The sequence below is a fragment of the Microplitis demolitor genome, chromosome 8, assembly GCF_026212275.2.
Source record: "Microplitis demolitor isolate Queensland-Clemson2020A chromosome 8, iyMicDemo2.1a, whole genome shotgun sequence".
NCBI lineage: Eukaryota > Metazoa > Arthropoda > Insecta > Hymenoptera > Braconidae > Microplitis > Microplitis demolitor.
In genome coordinates, this window is record NC_068552.1 from 3,090,380 (window position 1) to 3,107,688 (window position 17,309).

The following is a 17,309-nucleotide window of genomic DNA, read 5'->3' on the forward strand; positions in this document are numbered from 1 at the left end:
GTCGTACTTTCCTATCTGGGATTCTTTACTTGTATAATTTTTCATAATTAATTATTTGGATTTATTAAACAATACTTTATTAAATATATCTCATTACAAATGCTATAAGGGCTATAAAACATACTAAAAAAAATTTTTTCTGAAATTCCATTCTTTTTTATACTCAGAATTTTTTTTTTTTTTTTTTTTTTTTTTTTTTTTTCAAATTGAAATTTTTTTTCAACTAACGAAAAAATTTTTGGCCACAATCACGTTAGTTCTGGAAACTAAATTATTTCGTCTCTATTCTACTCATAGAATATAATTACGTCAATTTCCGAAAAAAAAATTTTATACGCCCTTATGGCATCTGTAACGCGGTATATTATGCATGGTAATTATTCCTATAATGTATGGAAATTATTACCATAATATATTGTAATTGTTACCACAAATTTCTCTCCCCGAAGTAAGTATTTATTCAATATAAAACTTAACTAATTTAACATATATAAGATAATCGAAGCTATGATAAAATTAATCTAAAAAATTTAATATTTTTTTACGTTTTCACAAAATTTCTGTAAAAACAATTCGAATTGAGTAATATACAGATATACACTAAGCATATATCAAATCATTTTTCTTAATCAGGGAGTATAAAGTGATTCTCGAAAGAATTCTATTTTTTAAATAAATTATGACTGAAGTTATAATTACACCTAAAAATAAATAAATGAACGGTGATACTATCAAATGAAATTCTATTCAACACCTCCATTTTTTTTTATGTTTTGTTTATTAGTAACTAAGTGCTTATGTTTACCATTAAATCTTGCAACGAGACATTGTAATAAATTTGCGTATTTTACTGATCCATGTTGTAGTCCTCTTTTTTGCCTTTTCTTTATTTCATTTATTATAAAATATCACAGTTTTATTAAGTATTGTTATACTTGACTTATTATTTGTCAATATTTAATTTTTTAATTTTTTCTTGTCATGGCTAAGAACATCTCAAACGAGATAAAATTAGCGTTGACTGAAAAGTTTAACGAATGCAAAACTTTTGAAGGTTTTACGTTCATATCTAACGGGCGATATCGTTTAGTTAACAATCAACCGGCCGAATAAATCACCAATTTTTTGTAATTTGTCACTTTCTTTACTGTAAAAATTTTCGAAAACGCGGATTTTATTCAGAGTGCATTCGTTTCTTTATTTATTTGTTTTTTATATATTAGGGACATCGAATAAACTCGTCGACGCCGACCTCACGTTGATCAAGAAAATTATCGTGTGGCGGCGACAATTGATCTCAGTGGAAATTTTGTCATCGGTGAGGGGGGCAAAAGTGGGAAGGGTAGGCAAAATAGGGCACTCCCAAAATTTTATAAAAAAAATTTTTTTTTTTTCTTCTAATTGCTATAAATCTGATATATTTGCGGATTTTAGCCTTATGCATGACACCTGGGGCAAAATGAACCAGTCGAAAATTCTTAAAAAATGATTTTTTCATATTTTTATCGTCAAATTAAAAAAAATTTGATATATAAATCCATTTTTCGGCTGATTTTCTATACTTGGGGTAAATTAATTGATAAAATTAAATGTCTTAAAATAGATCAGTGACCACAAATAGTCCTTCTACTATATTTACCTTTAGTCAAGCATTTTTATTCTGTGTACAACTACTACTACTAATATTGTTTACACATATAATACGATAAAACTTTAAATGTAGTTGTATGATGAGTGAAAGTGTTGGGTTTGATCCCTACAAGTTGTATTTTATTTTATTTCATTTATTTATTCATTTCTTTTTTTTTCATGACTTTCATTGACTTTTTTATTCAAAATTAATTTATTTATTTCATGTATTGCAATCATGTATAGTGAATTCTACTATGTATAGATAAAATTAAAAGTTGATAAGAATAGCATATACAAATATGTGTTACAAGTTCTGAATCCTTTGTCCAAAGGAGACACCCGGCTGTCAGACATAGGATAGGACTCACGCTTAGGAGATCAGGGTTCGAATCTCCGTTGAAACCAAGTGATTTTTTAAAAAACAAAAATCGACACCAACACCAATACAGATGACATAAATAACAATAATAATCAAAATGATAGTAATAATAATAATAAAAAGTTAAAGCTAACAAAAAATTAATTTAATTTTTAACCATTCTAATATAGTAAAATTTATTAAACAGAATAGTACAATTTACTTATCTGTTTATGAATTTTTCATATAAATCAAAAGCGTTTCAAGATTACTATCTAAACTTAGTAATTCTTCCCATATTTTTTTGTAAATTTTACTATATTTTTTTCTCCGTGCAATGAAGTAATGGTAATTTTTACCATAAACAAACAAAAAATTACACTTTTACAAAAGCCATACGAATAGGCCTTATTTTACTTCGGTATTGTAATATGGTCTACGAGTTAAACAAACTGGAATAGTTTAACTATACTCAATAAAATTGGTATTAGAGATGAATCATCACTCAAATTTAGCAACAATACTTTTCAAGAGTCAGAAGACTAGATTGTTTTTTATAATTTCTTTGCGCTACGATAGCATATGACGAATGATGGAATATAGAAGACAGGGAACGTGGTAACGGGACTCTGTAAATTTGTCGTAACATCTCTTATGCAGGACCTTTCTACTAGAGTAGCCTTTAGCGGAGGCGATTATTTTAAATATAATTTCTGTCACTTAGGCCTTATTACCCGCGGGTACCTTATTTGTTATATATATATCATTAATATTTTTACATTCAATTTGTGTACAAATAAATATTTAACATTAAAACGCGTCGAGGTTTATGTCGAATCGGTGGAATAAACTTTTTTTTTTTATTATAGAAATTTACATCTGTATGTTCATTTGCTTATAAACAATTTGAATGATTATTTTTATCGTTATCAATTCATTTGTTTTATTATCGAGCTTTTAATTTCCACTAAGAATATTTATTGACCTTTTCTGGTACAACAATTAGCTGATGAGATATAAAATTCCAAATTTAAAAAGAAGATTTCCCCGCGTTATTTAAAAAGGAAATTCAAAATTGCAATCAGGAAGTACTTGATATTAATATTAAGTGCTAAAATTTCAACAGGCGTCATCCTTCAATCCTACTAATACTTTTGAGAGTATGTCTTTGAATAAAAAAAAAATTGATACACAATAAAGTTACATACACTTGTTGACGGCTATTACGACATTGATACATGGAATGGTAAAATCATAATTCTGATTAGCGTTCTGCATATACGAAAAGACCGCTGTATGGGTTCGATCATAAGCACTAATTTTCACTGGTAAAACTTGCGATCGTGAAATTTTAACAATTGTTGTTAGCAAAGTATTTGATTTTATTCCCGAAAGTTTATAAACTACCAGTATCTGCAAAACAAAAATAAAATAAAAGTAATTGAATTTATAAAAAAATTCAAGACCATCTAATTACATTATGAACTAACTCAAAATAAATATTTAAAAAAAAAAAAAATTACTTATATTGTGTTGAAAAAAAAGATCAAAAAATTTTATTACTTTTAAAATAAATATGTATCAAGTTATAGAGAGATAGAGAGATCGTCTTTTTTCCAAGCATGTGCGCGTAACATGTAAGTTGTCACGTGCAAAATAAAAAACGTTTAAGGAGGTTCGACCTAACAGTTATAAAAATCCATTATTTTAATTTATAATAACATAACGAATTCATAAATTAAAATTTACTACTTATTTAATTAAAGAAAGTAATGAATGACTTGGTTATTTTTGACTCATATGATTTAATAAAAAGATTTGGCAACGAGTTAAAGTTGAAAAATCCTTTTTACATTAGATTCGATCGAACCTCCCTAACAAATGCTGATATTAACCGAAGATTAACGAAGACTATTGAATTATTGTTCTGCAGTTTAAAGTAAAAAATACTACAATAGATTCGAAGTTTTATTCCAAGTACCCGATGAAAAAAAAATTTAATGGAATTGTATAAAATTGTGTAGAAAAAATGGCCCGATCCCATTGTATACAATCGTATATAGTTATATCTAGTTGTATACAATCATATACAATCGTATATAATTCTATATAAAAATGCAAAAAAAAAAAATAATAAAATTATATATAAATGTATATAGTTGAATACAATTATATAGAACTTGTATATAATTATATATAATCTATATTTAGAACAAGTACTATTCTTTTCACGCAAGTATTTTTGTATTCTCCAACCAAGAACACAAAAGTTGCTTTAGCCAAGAGAAAAAATTTCTTGGGAGAAAAGATCGATGTGGAGAGGAGGAAAGTCACCGGTGCTAGGCAGCAGCAGCGGGAGTAGTTCGGTGCTCGCCACTAGATTTCGCCTACCATTTGTAGTGGGCCCCTGGTACGAAAGATATTTTAGAATTGTTAAATTCCAAATTTCAGTACGATTTTCTTCGAGTACTCTGTCATTTGACTGAGCTACAAGTACTTTTTTGAATTGTACTATGGTATATCCTATAGTACATTATGACTTTAATATTTAATATTAATGTTCACTTGAAAAACTTTTTGCGAAATAAAAATACAAAAGAATACGTTTCAGATAAAAAAAAAAAAAAACATAAAGAATCAACACGTCAATCTTTTGTTGAGAGAATGCAATTTGATTGAGAAAAATTTAAGTCTCTTTTGAAGAAGCAATCTTTTGGATCAAGAAATTTTTTTTTTCTTTTGACCCAAGCAACTTTTATTTTCACTTAAGCAATTTATTTTTCGGAGCAAGAGAATTTTTTTTCACGCCAAGAAATTTTTTCTTGGCTCAACGGTTTCTTTTTTTTCAATCAAAAGACGTTTATATTTTAGAGCAAGAAATTTCTTTTTTCTTTGGAGCAAGGAAAAATATCTTGGTTAACTGTTATCAGATCATTTTGTCCAAGTTTTTCTATGAAATAAAAGTTTTAAACGTAAAATAAAGACACAGACCTGATGCTTTACTCTATAAACTAGCAAAGTGCACTTGAATTTTTTGATAACTTCCATTTGTTTACGAGAAAAGCTTGGACAAAGTTCCTATTTACTGTACAAGTGCAACAAAGATAGTACCGTTTATCCAGTTGAGTACGAATAGAGAAACAAATGAAAACGTGTTTAAAAAAAAAAATACATCTTAATAATAAATAAATAATAAATACACTTTAAAGGCAAAAAAGCTATCGAAATCTTGATTTTTTTTCTTACGACATTTTTTTATCATAAATGCGCTGTAAGAACAAACAGAATAAAAAAAGATAAAAAATTGTTAATTTTTGGGTTTTAAAAAAGTCAGATGATTACTTATGAGACGCTTTAATAATTGAATATACACAACAGATTAACCTCAAAATGGCGAAATAGCGGGAAGTGCTCCTTCTGTAGTACTCTCAACTCCCGCCTGGAGTATTTGTTACTGCAGTGTGCAGTAGAATTAACCGCAAGATCGGAGTAAATTCAACTTATTAACTTTGTAAAATTTGTCGCATATTTTGTAACTTTTATCATTTATGTGGTATTTTTAACTACAAACACATTTACTGCAACCTTGTAGTAAATGATACTACATATGATTTTCAATGTAGAATTTGAAAACTTTATTTTTGAAAAAATTATTTGTATCTTTATTTGGAATTGATTAATGAGGGTGAGTGTAACTGACAAGCGGTAATTTTTTAAATTTTTAAATAAATAAATCAAATATAAATAGAATAAAAATTTTTTAAATATTATCTTGAAGTTAGCAGACAATTAACAATTTTTGGTTTTTTTTTTAACAATTAATCAAATACAAAAAAAATAAGCGCATCTAGCAAATTAAATGAACTATAGATGCAATTTTAAAATTTTTTTTAACTTCCAGCTATGAAAATTGAAAATATTTGAAAAGAAGGAAAAATATTAGTTGCGGACCAATTTTCGAAAATCGACCCGATGAAAAAAGATTTTTTGTTATACTCGTTCCAAAGGTTAAACTTTTGAGCGCTTGGTGGCTTCCGTAAAGGGACTTTTTTAGAGACTCTACTATACCGTCTTTTTTTCACGGCCTAAGCCGTGAAGTTTTACCCCCTCCTTCTTTTTACTAACTTTTCGTGTACACCCAGACGAAGTTGAGAGAGATCGTAAAAAAAAAGTCGCATTCTAGTGTACTGACCAATGAATTTTAGTTAAGTTTAAACTTAGTTACTATTGAGTGGCGCTAATTATTTCTCTGCTGGCAGTTTATTACGAAGCGGACCTAATATTAATAAAATAATAACAACGCCATTTCCATAAATACACGATACAAGTAAATTATCACCGTATATTATTAATAATATTAATGCAAGTAATACAAATTAGTCAACTATTTGTTTAAGAAATATCTAAATTCACCTATGAGTGTGAATGTAGCAGACATCAGACAAATTTAAAATTATAAATAAATAGAGTACATAGTTTAAAAAATAATATTTATAATAAATGCACGTATTAATATTTGAATTTTTTAAATGAGCATTTTTTGAAATTTAAATTTATTAATTATTTACTCTATTTATTAATAATTTTAAATTTGTCTAAAGTCTGCTACATTCACACTCATATTCACCTACAAGTGATTGAATGAAAAAAAAAAATGACATTATTTGCCTCCTATCCTCAAAAGTTAAACTTACCCTGATTAAAAGTACTCATTGAAAAGGATTGAAAATTATTTCAATTCTTTTCAATCCATACGGAAGTTTTGGAAAGTATTGAATGGAATTGAAGTTTTAATCCTTTGAATACTTCGTAATTCTTAAAATGGAATTCAAAAGTATTGAAAGGATATCAATCTTTCATCATTTCAATACCTTGCAATATGGAACTATTTTGGTATTGAGAAGAATTCAGAAAGATTCAAAAATGTCAATTCATTTTAATTCTTTTCGATCCTACACTGGATCCGAAATATCGAACTATTTTGGTATTGGGAAGGATTCAAAAAGATTCAATAATGTCAATTCACTTGAATTCTTTTCAATCCCACACGTAGCCCGAAATGTGATACTATTTTAGTATTGAAAAGTATTCAGAAAGATTAAAAATATCAATTATTTGAATCTTTTTCAATTCCTCAAAAGTTTAGAAATTCTCATATTATTTTTGGATTCAATAGAATTGAAAAGTATTAATTTTAGGCCCAGATAAAAATCTGGTGCTATAGAAAGTATTCAATTCTCATCTTTTTCGTGATTATATACAAATTATATACAAATAAGATATAATTATGTACGATTGTATACAAATGAATCAGGCGATTTTTTCTATCCTATTTATACATAATTTTATACAATTGTATAAAATCTTTTTCCATCGGGAAGTACATGTCGATTTCTCCTTGGCCAACATTACATGTGATCTGAGACGTTCCCTACTCTACTGCCCTGGGTGTGTAATATACTTTTTATTACAGATGTTCGCTAAAAATAGGAATGTAATGGAATACTTAAAACTACAAAACTTTAAAAACAATTTTTATTTAATAATTATTATTATTTTTACATAATTGTGATAAGTTATAAATGATAATACTAATTTACTCTTTCACTTATATTGTTAATAAATCATTTTTAAAAATGATCATAATCGTTAATATTCTTTGTATGTATTTAAAAAAATTAAAAATTTAGATTGCAGGTTAATAGTTTGACTTCTTTCCTATTGGCCAATAACATAATAATTTGATTATTATATTTAGTTATTTTCAGTAGTTTAGTGAATATTTCAGTCCGTACTACTTTTTTTTCAAGATTATCGAAATTCAAATATTTCAAATGCTGGAGATTTTTTAATTTAAAAATTGTTAATTCAGCTAAAAATAAAACAAATATGAAAATTTCTTATTATATGAAAAAATAAAATTATAAGTAAGAAATAAATGAGATAAAATTGACCACTTGAAAAACCCTGATTCAGAAATCTAATTTGGAATGATTCAATCCATACTAGAGTGTATACCTATATATAGCCAATTTTGCCAACTTTGTATTTTTTTAGATCGTGTTTGAATTATTCCAAATTAGATTTCTGAATCAGGGAAATAAATTAATGCAATTATTTGCAAAAAGACATTTTTATATACATTACTTTTGTGGCCCTGGTGAAAATTCTTCGGATTTTTGTCTGAAAAAGTTCTTTAGAACTGAGTTTTCGGAAAAAATTCCGAAAAATTTCCGCCAAGGAAGTCTATTATTTCTCATACTTTTGGTTGAATTTAGGCTAGTAAAAATTTATAACATAACCAAATTATTTTATCATAATAGTATTGAGACTATATTAATAAATAATTACCTTTTTCTGTACCTAAAAAAAGATAATTAAAATATATGGTCATGAATTGAATCTCAGTATCATTCGGTATAATGCTTTCTGGTATTTCGTAGCGTTTAAGTGTTGTAAGATGTCTATTGCGTTCGTCGAAACGTGATATTTGAACGATAAATGTCCTTGCGCTGAAGAAAGGATCTAAAAAATAGTTACAAGGTGTATATTTAATTAGGCTGATTCTAAGCAATCATCTATTTTTTTTTCTTTTTCAAGGGCATACTCTCAAAAGTTTCAGTAGAATAAAAAAAAAAGCCTGTTTAAATTTGAGCCCTTAATATTAATATTCAGTACTCCTTGAATACGATTTATAATTTCCCATTTAAACCCAGTGAACACACTAACGTAACAGTCATATCACATCTAGAGAACAGATAATGTAGCAAATTCAACATAAATTATACATTCCGATGATATTAAATGTAATGTAAATGGTATGTCAAGTTTGTGACGTAAATGTGACATTAAGATTACATGCATGTTAATGACCGAGTGACATCACATTGGTGACCTGAATGTGACATTATATTTATATCACACACTAACGTTAGCTTTACATTCTAGATATTATCTCAAAATTAAGTAACAAAATCAACTTATAATTGACATAATCTTGGTGATACTATTGTATCGTCACATTTACATCACAATGTAATGTTTCGGATATGTTCATACTGTTACTTCATTCTTACATAAAAAATAGTTATATTTATTTTACATCGAAACATTTCATCACATTTATGTTAAAAATTTTACTTTAAAATGATGTACGTATTTCGACGGCATTGTAACAGAAAGGGTTATGCATAAAAATTATCTAAGGTACCGGCGGGTAATAAGGCCTAGCTAAGGGAGATTTTGAATAGAAATCGAAAATATTGCATTTAATTATCAAAATGTATTATTAATCTTTATTTCAATACATTACCCATAAAATGTACACGGAGACAAAAATATAGTAAAAATTACAATCTTATAATAAAATTTACTAACAAATATGAAAAAATACATTCTGTATTATAAATATTACTAAACGTTTAGTAAAATTTACTAGTTAGTAATAATTACATAATAAGATATTAAAAATTACTATGCGTAATGTATTTTTTGCTAACACAATTGTATTTTTTACTATCTGTATAGTAAACTCTACTATGTATAGATAAAATTAAAAGTTGATATGAATAGCATATACAAATATGTGTTACAAGTTCTGAATCCTTTGTCCAAAGGAGACACCGGGCTGTCAGACATAGGATAGGACTCACGCTTAGGAGATCAGGGTTCGAATCTCCGTTGAAACCAAGTGATTTTTTAAAAAACAAAAATCGACACCAACACCAATACAGATGACATAAATAACAATAATAATCAAAATGATAGTAATAATAATAATAAAAAGTTAAAGCTAACAAAAAATTAATTTAATTTTTAACCATTCTAATATAGTAAAATTTATTAAACAGAATAGTACAATTTACTTATCTGTTTATGAATTTTTCATATAAATCAAAAGCGTTTCAAGATTACTATCTAAACTTAGTAATTCTTCCCATATTTTTATGTAAATTTTACTATATTTTTTTCTCCGTGTAATGAAGTAATGGTAATTTTTACCATAAACAAACAAAAAATTACACTTTTACAAAAGCCATACGAATAGGCCTTATTTTACTTCGGTATTGTAATATGGTCTACGAGTTAAACAAACTGGAATAGTTCAACTATACTTAATAAAATTGGTATTAGAGATGAATTATCATTGCTTGAATTTAGCAACAATACTTTTCAAGAGTCAGAAGACTAGATTGTTTTTTATAATTTCTTTGCGCTACGATAGCATATGAGGAATCATGAAATATAGAAGACAGGGAACGTGGTATCGGGACTCTGTAAATTTGTCGTAACATCTCTTATGCAGGACCTTTCTACTGGAGTAGCCTTTAGCGGAGGCGATTATTTTAAATATAATTTCTGTCACTTAGGCCTTATTACCCGCGGGTACCTTATTTGTTATACATATATAATTAATATTTTTACATTCAATTTGTGTAAAAATTAATATTTAATATTGAAACGCGTCGAGGTTTATGTCGAATCGGTGGAATAAACTTTTTTTTTTATTATATAAATTTACATCTGTATGTTCATTTGCTTATAAACAATTTGAATGATTATTTTATCGTTATTAATTCATTTGTTTTATTATCGAGCTTCCAATTTCCACTAAGAATATTTTTTGACCTTATCTAGTACATTAATTAGCTGATGAGATATAAAATTCCAAATTTAAAAAGAAGATTTCCCCGTGTTATTTAAAAAGGAAATTCAAAATTACAATCAGGAAGTACTTGATATTAATATTAAGTGCTAAAATTTCAACAGGCGTCATCCTTTAATCCTGCTGATACTTTTGAGAGTATGTCTTTGAATAAAAAAAAAAATTAATACACAATAAAGTTACATACACTTGTTGACGGCTATTACGACATTGATACATGGAATGGTAAAATCATATTCCTGATTAGCGTTCCGCATATACGAAAAACGTGCAGTATGGGTTCGATCATAAGCACTAATTTTCACTGGTAAAACTTGCGATCGTGGAATTTTCACAATTGTTGTTAGCAAAGTATTTGATTTTATTCCCAGAAGTTCATAAACTACCATTATCTGCAAAACAAAAATAAAATAAAAGTAATTGAATTTATAAAAAAATTCAAGACCATCTAATTACATTATGAAATAACTCAAAATAAATATTTAAAAAAAAAAAAAAATTACTTATATTGTGTTGAAAAAAAAGATCAAAAAATTTTATTACTTTTAAAATAAATATGTATCAAGTTATAGAGAGATAGAGAGATCGTCTTTTTTCCAAGCATGTGCGCGTAACATGTAAGTTGTCACGTGCAAAATAAAAAACGTTTAAGGAGGTTCGACCTAACAGTTATAAAAATCCATTATTTTAATTTATAATAACATAACGAATTCATAAATTAAAATTTACTACTTATTTAATTAAAGAAAGTAATGAATGACTTGGTTATTTTTGACTCATATGATTTAATAAAAAGATTTGGCAACAAGTTAAAGTTGGAAAATCCTTTTTACATTAGATTCGATCGAACTTCCCTAACAAATGCTGATATTAACCGAAGATTAACGAAGACTATTGAATTATTGTTCTGCAGTTTAAAGTAAAAAATACTACAATAGATTCGAAGTTTTATTCCAAGTACCCGATGAAAAAAAAATTTAATGGAATTGTATAAAATTGAGAAGAAAAAATGGCCCGATCCCATTGTATACAATCGTATATAGTTATATCTAGTTGTATACAATCATATACAATCGTATATAATTCTATATAAAAATGCAAAAAAAAAAATAATAAAATTATATATAAATGTATATATTTGTATGCAATTATATAGAACTTGTATATAATTATATATAATCTATATTTAGAACAAGTACTATTCTTTTCACGCAAGTATTTTTGTATTCTCCAACCAAGAACACAAAAGTTGCTTTAGCCAAGAGAAAAAATTTCTTGGGAGAAAAGATCGATGTGGAGAGGAGGAAAGTCACCGGTGCTAGGCAGCAGCAGCGGGAGTAGTTCGGTGCTCGCCACTAGATTTCGCCTACTATTTGTAGTGGGCGCCTGGTACGAAAGATATTTTAGAATTGTTAAATTCAAAATTTCAGTACGATTCTCTTCGAGTACTCTGTCATTTGACTGAGCTACAAGTACTTTTTTGAATTGTACTATGGTATATCCTATAATACATCCTGACTTAAAATATAGTCGAGTGATATTAATATTTCAATGAAAAATATTAGAAGTTAAAATAAAAATATCAATTTTTGGATCCACCCAGAGTTACTTGAAATTACAGAGTAATTATTTAAAGAACATTTTTTCCGTGTGTGTGAAACAACATTCAAGGAAAACAATTCACATCACAACTATAACTATACGTACTTTTTTCTCCTCTGCATGAAAATCAATAAACTTGAGAAATTCAAATGAATGATACCTAATTATTAATAATTTTTTTGTAGTTATTTCATTTCCAACGTAATCCAATCTGATGATGTGCATTGTTTTTGTACTATTATTTATAATGTAAAAATATTCATCAGTTCCTCGTCTTGTTATGAAAAAGAAAAAAATTAGAAATTTATTGAATTTGACCAGCATCGGTTAATAAATTAATAACTCTATGAACTTTCATATTTATTACCGAATATTTATTGAGTTCAATGAATCTTGTAAGAAAATAGATGATGGTGTTGGAATTTTAGTCTTTTTTTCAACGTCCCAAAATAAAAGTTGATCGCGAAAACATACAACATAAATGAGTTTTCCAGTACCTACAAAATTTTACTAAATTAAATTTCGATAAATTCATCAAAATACAAAAAGAAACTTAATATTTATAAGCTATTAAATAGTAAATAAATTATATTGATTCACCAGTTATCCAAAGTTTCACTTCAATAAAATCCAATGAAATTGGAATTTTAATCCCACGATCTAATCCAACATTACGATCAATATGATCGTCGAAATAAAATGCATGTGATAAGTGGATGCCTTCATCAATCTTATACAACCAGTTTAAACCAATGCGAGTTATTCCCACAGCAATATAACCAGCTAAAACAATTTATTTGAAAATATATTAATTAAAACTCAGCAATAGTATATTGTGAGACAAGGGATGAAACAAGACAATTACAGACTAGGGTGAAGTTGGCTGCTCGAGCCGTAGACGAGGCCTGATCAACCGCAGTATATGAAATCCCGTTTCATCCTTAGTCACACACTAAGGTACCTGCGGGTAATAACACCTAAGTGACAGAAATGATATTTAAAATAATCGCCTCCGCTAAAGGCCACTCTAGTAGAAGGATCCTGCATAGAGATGTTACAACAAATTTAAAGAGTCCCGATACTACGTTCCCTGTCTTCCATATATCATCGTCCATCATATGCTGTCGTAGCGCAGAAGAAATTATAAAAAACAATCTAGTCTTCTGACTCTTGAAAAGTATTGTTGCTAAATTTAACTGATGATTCATCTCTAATACCAATTTTATTGAGTATAGTTAAACTATTCCAGTTTGTTTAACCCGTAGGCCTTATTACCTTACCGTAGTAAAATAAGGCCTACTCTTATGGTTTTTGTAAAAGTATAATTTTTTGTTTGTTTATGGAAAAAATTACCATTACTTCGTTACATTTTATGGGTAATATATTGAAACAAAGATAAATGATAATTAATTCGATAATTAAATGCAATATTTTCGATTCTATTCAAAATCTCCCTTAGCTAGGCCTTATTACCCGCCGGTACCTTATATTTTTCTCGATTATCTGCATCGGAAATTCAAGACTTAGTGTCAACAGCCAGTAAGAAACGTGTTAATTTCAAGCCAATAATGCGAAGAACTGTTAGAGAATGAGAAATCTATGATTTACAGGCATTTAATAATAAATGAGACAAAAAAATTATTTTCACTCATTTTTTATTAATTTTTTACCACGTTTTTATTAACTCGCTTTTATGTATGTCTGTTCGAGTGGAATTTTGTAATTGATTTTAAAGTAACTTCTCGATGAGCAGGAGACTTGAAATTTGGAACAAAGCTCAAAATTAGATGACAATGCAAGAAAATGAAAAAAAAAATTTTAAAAATGAGAAGAAGCAGCACTAGAAGAGTAAGAAAAAAATTAAAAAAACAAAAACAAATGAAAAGAAATCGAATAAATAATTCATATTCGTTTGTTTGTCTGTTCAGTACGAATTTTTTATAATTAATTTAAAACTAATTTCTGGATGAGTTATATTTTCGAATATAGCTCACGACTGGATGACAGATAAACAAACACTGTGTAATGAGAATACAATGAAGGAGATGGAAAGAATGTAACGACTAGGACCTCCAGCACCATGAATAGAGTCAGATGTTCAAAATTTTTAACTAAGAAGAATCTGGCTTTGATTTGTTTTAATATTTTGAAGTATAAATCCTATAAAAAATGAGTTTGATCTATTGGTAGGTAGAAATCGCGATTTTCTATTTCAGATTTGATTAAGTGAAAAGAAACTGAAATAAAGCTAAAATTTGTCGCATGTCTCCGTCATCATCTTGTCCAGGCCTTTAAAATCGATTGCAAAATTTCACTCACACAATGCTAAAATGCAGAAAATAATTATCGAAATAAAAAAAATTTTTAATATACCACGTTTTTAAAACGAACTGAAAAGTGTAAAATAATATTTCTTATTTTCATGAATATGCAAAACCACATACAAATTCCAAACTTCTTACAGACAGTCCTAAAAATTTATAATTGTGAATTTTTAATAGTTATGAAAATATTTGTAAGATTTAAAACGAAAAACGGGGGGCGCATGCAACAGATAATTGATGCATTAATAGTTCAATTAACAATTTTAATGCACTGCAAATAATATGGACTGATTTTAAAGTTTTTTCATTGATAGCTCTTCTCTACACTTCTGGCTTACAAGCTTGGCCCAGAGTTCAACATAGGTGAACCAAGACTGAGCCAAGCCTGGGCCCGTCGTACTTTCCTATCTGGGACACTTCTTATAGTTATATATTGCATGCACCCCACGTTTTTCGTTTTAAATCTTACAAGTATTTTCATAACTATTAAAATTCACAATTATAAATTTTCAGGACTATCAGTAAGAAGTTCGGAATTTGTATGTGGTTTTAAATCTTCATGAGATTGAGAATTATTATTTTATACTTTTTAGTACGTTTTAAAAACGTGGTATACCAATCATTTTTTTTTATTTCGATAATTTTTGTTAATTAAAATTTTCACTTGAAAACTAAAATGAGTAATCGAAAGTGACAGGTAAACAAATGAGAGTAATAAGGCTGCAAATGAACATTAAATATAACTGACACCGAGCAGAAATACGCATGTCTCTACCTGCTGTATAGAGGTATTTTTGAATTACGAATTCACTAGCAGTTGTTTGCAGCGTTGGCTTGAAACTAATTTGTTTCGACTGGCTGTATCGACACTGAAGCTTTAAATTTTGTCGCTGGTATTATTAAAAAATTTTTGCATGACTAAGCAATCTAGAAACGACTAAATATTATAGGAATTTTTGCTTACATTATAAGTAAAAATTACTGAATCATAATAAGTAATATATCACACATATGTAGTCGTCTACCCGAGCCGAAGGCAAGAATGGTAAAAAAACGGATTGGGACGTCCTACTATACATTTCTCCGTGGTGTGTATACAATTTTTCACCAGATCTGTACCTGAAAGTTTAAATTTTTTCCTCTGTTTGTGAGAAGAATGGCGTATGCGCTAATTTTTATCATTTCGTTAGAACAAGGCAAAAATTTAAACTTTCAGCACAGGTATGGTGAAATAAATTACCATTATAAGTAAAAATTACAAGGATTCAATAATTTTTACTTATGCGGTATGTAAAAAATCACTTTATTTTCTAATCATTTATAGTTTGCTAGTCATCTATCAATTGTTGCTCAAGTTTTTTCTTTTGTATTATAAATTTGTGATATAATGAGTAAAAGCTAAGCATTGAAACTATACTGATTAAATTAAAAAAAACATATCTTACCTAATAAATCAAAAGAGCATTCTATGTCTTCAAAATTTAATGAACGAGGAAATTCTGCAGGAAAATTCTCGAAATCATTCAAATAAATTCGGCCTGCATCAATTGTTTTACGCCATTTTCTGTACAATAAAAATATTTTTTTTAACTCTTTTTCTTTTAAATGCTTGTAATTAGCACTTTTTAACGAGGGATATTGTAGTTTAATCAATTGATTCTTCCATGGTTTTATTTCGTTCATTGAACATTTGTCCTTCCACTTTGTCATATCATCAATGATAGCTTTCCAATTACTATCGACGTGACGTAGTGCCTGACGTTCTTTTTGTTCAAGATTAGAAAATATTTTTCTTTTAATTTCATTTGGCAACTGACTAAAGCTCATTGTTAATTTTATTGTATGTACTATTATCGAGAATTAAAAATTTAATCAATTTAAATATGACGAACTTGAATTATTTTCGTTAATATTTTTTTATGTTACGTAGATCAATGACTTGATCAAACGACAGTTTTTTAATTAATGAGTATGAGACACTTTCATTTACTTTATATAGAATATCTAAATGAGTAATAATAATCGAGAAATATTTCCTGGTCATTGTTAAATGTATCACCGATGCAAGTCGACGTATTTCTAATTCATCCTCGCATCTTCTATGCATGATGTATAGAAAAAACAGGATTGTGTCAGAAATCTGTAGAAATTGAATTTTTCGAAAATCCTAATTCAGATAGTGCCTCAACTCAAGAATCGTAGTTTTGTTTCTCTTTTATGATTCATTCTTTACTTATATAATTTTTCATAATTAATTATTTGGATTTATTAAACAATACTTTATTAAATATATCTCATTACAAATGCTATAAGGGCTATAAAACATACTAAAAAAAATTTTTTCTGAAATTCCATTCTTTTTTATACTCAGAATTTTTTTTTTTTTTTTTTTTTCAAATTGAAATTTTTTTTCAACTAACGAAAAAATTTTTGGCCACAATCACGTTAGTTCTGGAAACTAAATTATTTCGTCTCTATTCTACTCATAGAATATAATTACGTCAATTTCCGAAAAAAAAAATTTTATACGCCCTTATGGCATCTGTAACGCGGTATATTATGCATGGTAATTATTCCTATAATGTATGGAAATTATTACCATAATATATTGTAATTGTTACCATAAATTTCTCTCCCCGAAGTAAGTATTTATTCAATATAAAACTTAACTAATTTAACATATATAAGATAATCGAAGCTATGATAAAATTAATCTAAAAAATTTAAT

General features: G+C 27.6%; 1 protein-coding gene across 1 annotated transcript; it reads right to left on the bottom strand.

Moving 5' to 3' along the window:
* Positions 1–7,511: 7,511 nt before the first annotated feature.
* On the bottom strand, positions 7,512–16,569 carry LOC103578726 (uncharacterized). Its single transcript, XM_053741124.1, has 7 exons — positions 16,027–16,569; positions 12,858–13,040; positions 12,625–12,754; positions 12,363–12,531; positions 10,843–11,047; positions 8,342–8,515; positions 7,512–7,862 (listed from the first exon to the last, which is right to left on the bottom strand). The coding sequence occupies exons 1-7, from the start codon at positions 16,406–16,408 to the stop codon at positions 7,669–7,671; spliced, it is 1,437 nt and encodes a 478-aa protein (XP_053597099.1). The 5' UTR covers positions 16,409–16,569; the 3' UTR covers positions 7,512–7,668.
* Positions 16,570–17,309: the final 740 nt, after the last annotated feature.